This window comes from Protobothrops mucrosquamatus, unplaced genomic scaffold (assembly GCF_001527695.2).
Source record: "Protobothrops mucrosquamatus isolate PMUCROS unplaced genomic scaffold, P.Mucros_1.0 scaffold_120, whole genome shotgun sequence".
NCBI classification, from domain to species: domain Eukaryota; kingdom Metazoa; phylum Chordata; class Lepidosauria; order Squamata; family Viperidae; genus Protobothrops; species Protobothrops mucrosquamatus.
This window is the reverse complement of record NW_015386196.1, coordinates 89,663-100,030: the sequence shown is the minus strand read 5'-3', so window position 1 is coordinate 100,030 and position 10,368 is coordinate 89,663. Positions and strand designations below refer to the sequence as shown.

At 38.6% G+C, this 10,368-nt stretch overlaps 1 protein-coding gene across 1 annotated transcript in view; it reads left to right on the top strand.

The window, feature by feature from the left end:
- ATG7 (autophagy related 7) overlaps window positions 1-10,368 on the top strand; it is a 99,464-nt gene that overhangs the window by 24,532 nt on the left and 64,564 nt on the right. The window contains exon 16 of the mRNA XM_029284301.1: window positions 3,362-3,442. Coding sequence (XP_029140134.1) covers window positions 3,362-3,442 — 81 coding nt within the window. The remainder of the gene's footprint in view (window positions 1-3,361; window positions 3,443-10,368) is intronic.

Here is a 10,368-nt window from a genome sequence, read left to right as displayed (position 1 = left end):
CCTATTGCTTTGGAATACATTTTCAAAAATAAGCCAGTTTCAAAGCTTCATTAAGGCTGGCTTCTGATCCTGGCTTGCTTACATTATTTAACTGTGACTGATAGGAAACTTAAAGATCCTGATTTGTTTTTTCACTTGCACAAAAATGTAGAATCAGAGGCATAGCAAGCATTTGGAGTTCCAACAGCCTCCCCCCCCCCATTGCTGCTTGGCAACACAGCCGCATTTACAGCTGTTTGCCATGTCCCACGGTCACATGGCCACATTTTTATGATGGTTTTGCTGAAAACAGAATGTAACAGAACAACACAGTTGGAAGGGACCTTGGAGGTCATCTAGTCCAGCCCCCTGCTCAGGCAGGAAACCCTATACCATTTCAGACAAATGGTTGTCCAATCTCTTCTCAAAAACCTCCAATGTTGGAGCATCTTCAACTTCTGGAGGCAAGGTGTTCCACTGTTTAATTGTTATAAAACCAACTTTTACTTCCAGTTTCCAGCAAAACCGCTCCCATAGTGAAACATTGGTTCGCTTAACAACTACTGCAAAAAATGGACATAAAAGAAAATGGGGTGACCAACCTTACTTTACAACCTTCACAACGTATGGCCATGATGGGCAGAGTACATTATAGTTATAAGTCAAGGACTACATGTATTTAGTAATTCATTCTTCCTCCTGCATCATTAAGCACATTGCTTATTCACATTGCTCCTCCTCTTGATGTTTGGAAGTATGATTGGTTTACATCAGGACTTTGGGCGCATTTTAATTGTTTTTACTTAACTATTTTACTCAACAATGTAAGTTGTTGTTTACCTACGTTGTTAACATTTTTAAAATGATGTTTTTGCTTTGTTGCACAAGGAAATAGAGTGAAATTGGCCGAGCAGTAAAAATAATGTCATTTTTTTTGTTGCAAAGATCACTTCCAAAATAAAGTTCAATTACATTACAAAATCTCATCCTGTATAGTCACTCTTCCCCCCTACACATTTGTATCAACAACTAGTTTCCTGTTAGCTAAGAAGATGTAATGCTATCCAAGTTCTCTTTGTGGATAACATATCCGTTTAGGATTAGTGCCAGGAGGGGGAGGGAACAGTTTTTGATTCAGAACTTTTTGTTTTTCTTGCTTGTATGAATTAAGAGAAATAAAGATGGTGCACCATAATCTAATTAAGTCCATCTTTCTCTCTCTCTCTTTTCTTCATTCATAACTATATTCTTATTCTTATTATTTAAAGGTCTCCTGCTATGGATCAGAATCTTACTATTTGAATGCTCAGCAAGTTTCCAATTTAAATACAAATGCATAGCACCGTAATTTTAAAAAATAGGTCCCGGTGCCTTAGCATTTCCTAATGTTTTGATTTTTGTGAGTTGTTTTTGGCAGGGTTTTTTTTTACATTCTTTGATTGGCACAGCATGACCTTCTCTGTTACACAGTGGCTGCCATGCTCTCCCACTAAAGAAAACAGGAAACGGACAGCATACCTTACTTAAGCAACCTGAGACTCTAAATAAATTGAGGATATGTTTATTAGAAAATTACAAACCTTGATGTGTTAACAGAAAGTAAGCCTTTTATAACTTAGTTGGGGTTATTTTTGAGCAAGCATAATATCACTGTTTGATAGTTATGAGAGAGCTTTATCCATCCCTAAGTGTCAGTTTTAGCTTACAGGGTATCTTGGGCTAAAATGTGTTTGACTGAGTTGGGTAACTCAGTTTGCTCTATGTGCCTGACTACTAGCTTTAGTTATCCTTGGCATCCAGCATGTATTTATAGTAGTGGCCAAAATTGTGGAAACTTTTGGGGAAAAGTGTACATTTGAGGTTTGATGGCTAATAACACTACTTTTTGGGAAGTAGTACCATAAAATTATATATCAATGGAAAGATAATTTAATCAAGAATGTACTACAACAAAGTTTGTTCAGTTATCTGTATTCTATGAAAAGTTATAGCCAAATAACCAGAAAAAGGAAGCACAACTTGCTTAGGTTGATATCAGGTAGCTTTCCTTCATCTGATTGTAGCCAATGAGCATGAGTGTTTAGAGAGCCAATCAGGTTTCCACAATTTTGGCCACTACTGTATACTGGATACACTGTCCCGGTATCACATGATAATCATTTGACACCTTCTCAGCCACTCTCTGACAAGCAAAATCAAGGAAAAAAGCCAGAATTACTGCAATATGATTTGCTTAATGATCTTGTCAAAAAAGGTCATAAAATTTGATACCACTCACTTAACAACTGCATTGGTTAATGACAGAAGTTCCAATCCCAATTGTGGTCATAAATCGAGGGCTAATTAGATGGCTATTCACCTCACATGGTTGCAATTGTGGGCAATGTATATTCCTAAAACCAAAAGAAGACCCGAATTGTAATGAAAATGGACAGTATCAACAAGAACAGAGCCAAAATCGGCATAGCAGTAGCTCAGAGAAGTACTGTAGAAATGCTGTGCAGGATTAATGAGCCTTCATAGATTACAGGGGAAATAAGAATAAAGTTTAAAAGATATACACAAAAGGGGCATAAAAGTTGAGATGGTGATCGCAACCATATGATCAAAACCCCGACTCTTTTTTTTTGCAAACACTGGACGTGCAAAAGGGGGCAGAGCTTGGATCATGCACTTATGGCCAACTTTTTTGACACCTCCTCCCTGCCACCCCCACCCCCACCTTGTGACTATCAAGGAGCAAAGATTTGCTGGATTGATAACTGCTATTTTACCCATTCAGACTAAAAGAGATAGAATGCAAAGGTTGAATCCTTTATTGGGCAAGAAAATTATATTACCATATTAAATTTGAGGGCTTTGCAACTGATAGTTCTATACTATTCAGAATTGACTAGTTTCGAACAGCAGGAAAGTAAGCTTCCTTTTTCTCTGAGAATTAACTACATGGATATATAGCAGGGGGTCTTCAAACTTGGCGGCTTTAAGATTTGTGGACTTCAATTCCCAGAATTCCTCAGCCAGCCATGCTGGCTGAGGAATTCTGGGAGTTAAAGTCCACAAGTCTTAAAGCGGCCAAGTTTGGAGACTCCTGATATATAGTAACAGCTTTTTCCCACACAGTTCCTCCAGTCCCTTTCTGCAAGAGGTTTATACTCCAGGGGGTGCTGTGTGTCTGTCGACAGAGAAATCACACTACATGCAATCATCCAATCTGTATAACTGTGCCCTCAGTTTCTGTAGAAAAGGCCTTCTTTCATCATCAAAACTGTACAAGTTGTCTGCACTTTCTTAATAACATGGGACCCAAGGAATTTAGACAGGGCAATATTGCTGATTTCAAAATGCTGCTATATTATATATATATCCCTTGTCTTGACAGATCCGAGGTTTTTTATCAAGATTTGATAATGTTCTTCCTGTCAGCCTAGCTTTTGACAAATGTACTGCCTGTTCACCCAAGGTAAGTTTGGTATCTGTGTACATGATGTGTGTGTGTGTGTGTATACAGAATATCAATTTCTGTAACACAATTATTTTTATTCTTTCCTTTATGCTTGTTTTTGCATGCAATCTTTAGAGGTTTAGATGGTGATTTTGAGATGTGAATACTCATCTACCCCTTTCAGCAAATGGAATCTTAGATATTTTTAGGTTCAAATATTAAAATTCCAATGCAGTTTATGGGCAAACAAGTGCAAAATGATTACATGAGTACAAACTGTTCAGCAAGATACCGTCTTTCATCACTTCTAAGTTTTATGTGGAATAAAATAATTCTTGCTGCTGTCACAAGTTCCCTGAAGATGGGCTCCAGCACGAGTCCAAAAGCTCAGAAAAAAACCTCTGGTCCCGGTGACCGACCCAGATTGGATCCTGATCTAATGTGTTCAGAAAAATAATTGACATGCTCACACCATCTCCTAGAAGAAATTCGTTCAAAGTATCCATTGTGACAAAACTTCATTCCAAACTCAGATGCCGTGTGTGTACTGATTATGCGTCCTCTGACTTAAAGACCCACTTGATAAAATATGTTCCTCTTTCCCTTCCGCTGCCTGGTATTGCTTGTAGTTAAAGACAGCTGTTATTTTGTTGATAGATTACTGCAGTTCCATATTAGTGGGTATTCAGCTGTGCCAAAAATATCACTCGGGTAAAGGTTGACACGAGTAGGAAGAATCCATCCCATAGCGTTTTCCTTTCTTACTTGCTGATGAAAGAAGGAATGGTCATGTGGGCTCCTTCTCCCCAACTATAGATAATCCTCGAATTATGACCATTTGTTTAGTGATCGTTCAAAGGTACAGTGGCCCTGAAAAAAGTGATTTACGACCATTTGTCACACTTAATGACCATTGCAGCATCCCCATGGCCACTTGATCAAAATTGAGATGCTCAGCAACTGGATTGTATTTATGACAGTTGCACTATTCATGTGATCACATTTTACAACCTTCTGGCAAGCAAAATCAATGGGAAAGCCAGATTCACTTAACAACTGTATTACTAATTTAACAACTACAGCGATTTGCTTAAGAACTGTGGCAAGAAAGGCCATAAAATGAGGCAAAACTCACTTAACAAATGTTTCACTTAGCAGCAGAAATTTTGGGCTCACTTGTAGTCAGAAGTTGAGGACTACCTGTACCATTCTCAGTTTCTGTTCTGATTGACGCAACAGTGTTGACAGGTATATGAGTTGTTGCCTATTTTTCACTACAGATTTATCCAACCATCAGCTTAAAATGAAATTCAGTTCAGTATTGATCCAACTCATTTTGCTGTCTAAAGTGAAATCCAAATCATCTTCTCACCAAGTTAGAGTGAGCATTTGTTGCCCATTTTCACCTTGACATATTTTCTCACTTTTATCACACAGAGGAAGAGAGTATCATATACCAATCAGAGATAGTCTGAAGTGGCTGGACTTGAGCGCAGAGATAGACTCTAAAAACTCCTGTACTAACATGGTAAATCAGACAATTTCATTGTTAACAAAAGATACATATTTTAGGGCAGAAGAGTCTTCTATGTTTCATTTCCACACCAAAGGTTGATCATAATTTGTCATATTTGAAATTTAACTGTGCTTTGGTTAGGTTTTGTAAACAATAACAACAAAAACAAAAGTGAGCAATCACACTCCCTACTTAATGTTGATCTTTTGTTCATATTTGGTAAGGATGCGAGCTGTGAATCAAATAGTTTAATATAATCTTACCACATCTATGAACACATATTACTCTGAAAATTAATTATCCTTAAGATAAATTACAGATTGTAACTTAGAGGGGCTTAAGGGTGGCTAGGAGAAATTCAGTTTCTGGTCTTCTGCAATCAGAACAACATTTACATAAATATACTACAGATTTATTTCCTTTATAAGTTTTACACAGTTTAATAGATATTGAAGAAATTACATAAAATACATCCAATCAAGCTATCCAAGTTAATTTGTTAGAGTTTGAATTTCTTCCATAGAAAAGCTCCACTCATCTGGTGAAATATGTTGTAGATCAATGAGCAGCAGGATTAGAAGTGAGAATTAGGTAGATGGGGGGGAAAAAACCCCTAGATTTATTTTAAGTTACATTGAAATGTAATTATAGTTTACTACTTTTAATATATTTACTTCCCATTGTGATACATTATGAATATAGTTTGGGATCAACTCGGAGATGTAGTATACACATTGCTAAATCCAAAATTTAGGCACAGGACACTATTTCAAAGGGGTAAATGCCTGAATATCTATGGATATTTGAAAGAATTCTTAATAGTCATGGAGGATGATAGTTTACTAATTATATGAGGAAGCAGAATATGACTAATTTTCCTATCTTGCAGAGTTAGAAACACAGTTTCCTTTTTGTATTGATGATAAGGGATGGGTAGAAAAATTACAGGAGAAGTCAGCAGTGGTCTTCTGTTATGATCCACATCATCTCCAGGAGGAAACATATCTTTGGATATCGCTTTCTGAAGAACAATAGTTGCAAAGAACTTTGGACAGCGTAGCCTGTTTTTAGGCTTTCCACAATCGTTCATTGGCCAGTGGGGAAAACAGCCTACTAAAGTAGAGAGGTCTTTGGTCTGAGATAGCAGGACTCTTGATATTTGTTATATTATTATTTTCCCAGATTATTTCCCCTCTAAGGAGTGTCATGCTCCTTGTGCCCTAATTTTCAAGCATGCTGATCACTAATATAGCGTGTATACAGTAAGTAATCTGTATACACATTGCTAAAAAAAGTGTTAGCTATTCACTTCTATGTCACTGTCCATGGCGTGAACATGATATGCAGTCTTTTTTTCTCTTTCAAGTATGGTGTAAACATTGAGAAGGAGGGGCAGAGAAAAGTGATTTTTTTTCTTATTACTGTGGTCTTTTAAAAGGAGTTCTATTTTACATAAATAAGTTCTTTTTTTTATAAAATATGACCTGAGCTTTGACAGCTACATTACTCCATAGTGATCATTTTTCATGTGGTAAGAATATTAAATTACTTTTGTGCTGAAAAGGTTAGCTCAGGGGTACATGGATTTTATTACAGTAGAAACATAACATTTATTTACATGCCCTGCTCCAGTTTGTACTATAAAAACTGTACTGTTTCAGGTATTGAGCTTTCTGATACAAATAATGATAAATTCAGTGATCTGTTTATCTGGATTTTCTGTGGGTTCCCTCCACCCCACCTCATCCCTATAATGCATTTGTCCCAGTTTCACCCTAATTATTTCCTATATTTATGCCTGAAAGGTTTTTAGTCTTTGAAACTAGGTGTCAGGCTTCAAACATCTCTGAGCAGATGGGTTTGTAACCTTTGGAGGGAGCCATTGAGGAATTATGAAATTCCTGTAAGAAACCAAGTTCTTAATTTTGGCTTGACAGTAGCCTTCCATAGTCGCCACACTTATTAGGTGTTATATGACATTATGAGTGGAATGTCAGGCAGCTGCCTTCAAGATTAGTGATCCTGTTCACTATAGCAAACTGGATTCAATTTGTTAGAACTGGATCCCATAGCTGCTTAACCTCATTAACATACAGAAAAGACTTTGAGAAGTTGACTAGTGAAAAGACAGAGTGCAGTTTCATCTAGTATCATGCATTTAATTATAGGGAATGGTTTGTCAGTTTCAATTTACCCCTACAGGAACTTAGAAAGTAAGCAGGTGGCCTCTCTTGGCACTTGGCAAGCTGCCTAACCACCTGGAAAGCCAACATTTTACAAAGTTACAGTTTCTAGCATTCATATTTATTTGTAGAAATGCCTTTATGGTTCATGTAATTCTGATAGACATATTTTGCACACACATAGATCTGGATGGCTTCAAACATGTTAGTTTTTTGTAAAGTTCTAAACACTTGGCTGTTTCTTTGGGCATTTGGGCCAAGAGACTGATGATATGATTTTATGATAGGAATGTATTTATTTAAAACATTTATATAGCTACCCATCTTATAGCAAACTCTGGACAGCTCCCAATCAACAATTAAAAACAAGAGATTGGTATAATATATTTCATTTTAATTATGTTTTTTAATGATAGTATTGGGGTATTTTTTGTATTTGTTTTTATCAGGCTGTCAGCCGCCCTGAGTCCGCAAGGAGAAGGGCGGGGTAAAAATTCAATTAAATAAATAAATAAATAAAATAAATAACAAAATATTGCAAAACTGCTATGCTGTACCTCCTTTTCATCTCTAAATACTCAGGTGAATTAGGAAGGTGTCTGCTTGAGCCACTGTCAAATGCTTTATTTTTTATCAGAAAAAAATTCAGCTCCGTTTGCCTAGGCCCTAGGTAACAATTTTTGTATACTTCTATCAAAGGCATCTTTCTTACTTGCCTGTAAGTGGCATAGTTCATAAGAAATAGGCTCAACTTCCCAGCTAGAGTAAGGGTAGTAGAAACCATCCTAGAGTAAAGGAGAATGTAATAAGCAGCATCACTTATACATGACTAATTTGTGTTCAATGTGTGTTTGTTGACTGGACACACCAGTCTGAGCAGCCTCTTTTTGAAGGGTCTCACAGTCACATCTTAAAATGCCTAATGCAGTCACTGTCATGGCCAAATCCACTTTCTCCACACCCCATAAATCACCCTGGAAGCATAAAATCTTTAAATGCTAGAAGGAATGCTGGGTCCCCTGAGACTGCCAGTTCATAGATACACATTCAGAGAAGTTTTAGCCTTTTTATTGGCCCTAGTAATCATTTTGTCTCTTTGGATTTACATTGATAATGTCTCATTCTGGTTTTCTATTAGTGATTTGGATTTCCAACTAAAAGTCTCCCATAGAAAGTATTTCTGAAATTCTGCAAAGATTACTTACTTGAATTCTCCTTTCAGATGCTCTCAGTCCAAATCTCAAATTTCATTACATATAGAAAAAAGTGGTTCTATAGTTATGAAGTAGATTTCTTGCACTTCTAAATTAATAACCCTTTCTTTCCTCACAAAAAGTTTCTAGTAGGAACGTCTCCCTTTCTATTTGCCTTTTTTTGGGGGGGGGGGACAGCAACAGCTTTTCCCTTTCCCCCATCACCTGTATGCCAACAACTGAAATGATTTCATTGTTCCCTCTATAAAGCTGATGCTTTTGTTGTTGGCATTCAAACATATTTGGAACTGCTGTTTTAATACAGGCTTATAATTATATTTATCTTCATTTGCGTCACATACCCTTAGCTGAAAAAATGTTCCATGCTCAAAACTCAGCTTCTTAAAAAAATTCTCCAGGCTCTAAAGTAAACATTACTTTATATAAAGTAACAAAGAGGGATCAAATTCTAATCGTAAAAGACAATCCTGTATGTGTGCTTCTTTAAGTAGTTTCTAAAAGTAAATGGAGTTGTAAAACATAGTATATCCAAGTGTTTCAGGTATCTAAATATTAATCTGAATACTAACCATTCTGATTTTAAATTTTCTCTCCTATTTCTCCAGGAGGGAGGGAGGGAGGGAGGGAGGGAGGGAGGAAGGACAGATATATTTTGTTTTTAAAAATGACAGTGAAAAACTATTAGTTAAGCATCTTTAAGCAAGAAATTAAATATTTAACAGGATGTTTGCCAACAAAACTCCTTTGCTCTTATTTTGGGAGGATTCCTTTTTTATACTTAAGTGCTGAGTTTCAAGGGTCTAGCTCAGTGGTGGCGAACCTATGGCATGGGTGCCAGAGGCGGCACTCGGAGCCCTCTCTGTGGGCACATGTGCCGTTGCCCCAGCCTCGCCCCCCGCGACCTCCTCTCCAGCCCCCCTGAAGGAGAGACGCTCCTGAGCGTGGTCCACGCGGAGCAGCGCAGCCAAGGACATGGCAGCCAGGCAGCGTAGATAAGACTCTGCCCTCACACCCCATTGTGCACAGCTAATGCTGCAGGGCGTGCCATAGCGCTGCTGGGCTGCCTGGGTGATCTGCGGCGGGCTCTGGAGGCGGTGAGTGGCCCTGCGGGCAGGCGGAGCACGGGATGGTGGGTGGAGCGGGGCCAGTTTTTGGGCACTCGGTCTCTAAAAGGTTCGCCATCACTGGTCTAGCTCTTACACTTCTAAATATGATACTGTTGTTTCTCGATGCTGGCTTTTATGTGCGTGTGTGTGTGTGTATGTGTGTGTGTAGATATGCATGTGTGTTTAAATGATTGTCTTCAGATTTAACACAGCATGTTCTTCAACTGATTCTAGTGATAATATATTGATCAGTCATTTGCTTTCACTGTTTTGTGGGTTTATCTTTATTTATTTATTTTATTTTATTTATTTATTTAAATTTATATCCCGCCCTTCTCCTTGCGGACTCAGGGCGGCTTACAACCGCGTAAAAATACAAAAATAACACACTACAAGTTTAAAAATTAATTAAAAGGGAAATATTTGTAATTTGGTCTAATTAAAATTATAATTAAAACCCCCTCTAAAAGTTTCCCCTAGGCCAGTCCCGCAAGCTGGAATAACCATGTCTTAAGGGCGCGGCAGAAGGAAGGGAGATCAGGGATCACCCTGATCTCTGGGGGCAGTTCATTCCAGAGGGTGGGAGCTCCCACAGAGAAGGCCCTCCCCCTTGGGGTCGCCAGCCGGCACTGTCTGGCTGACGGCACCCTGAGGAGACCCACTCTGTGGGAGCGTACAGGTCGATGGGGGGTAATCTGTGGCAGGAGGCGGTCTCGAAGATATCCGGGTCCGATGCCATGGAGCGCTTTAAAGATGATGGTCAGCACCTTGAAGCGCACCCGGAAGGCCACCGGCAGCCAATGCAGCTCGCGCAGCAGCGGTGTTACATGGGAGCGACGAGTCCCTCCCAACACCGCCCACGCGGCCGCATTTTGGACTAGCTGGAGCCTCCGGGTGCTCCTCAAGGGGAGCCCCATGTAGAGAG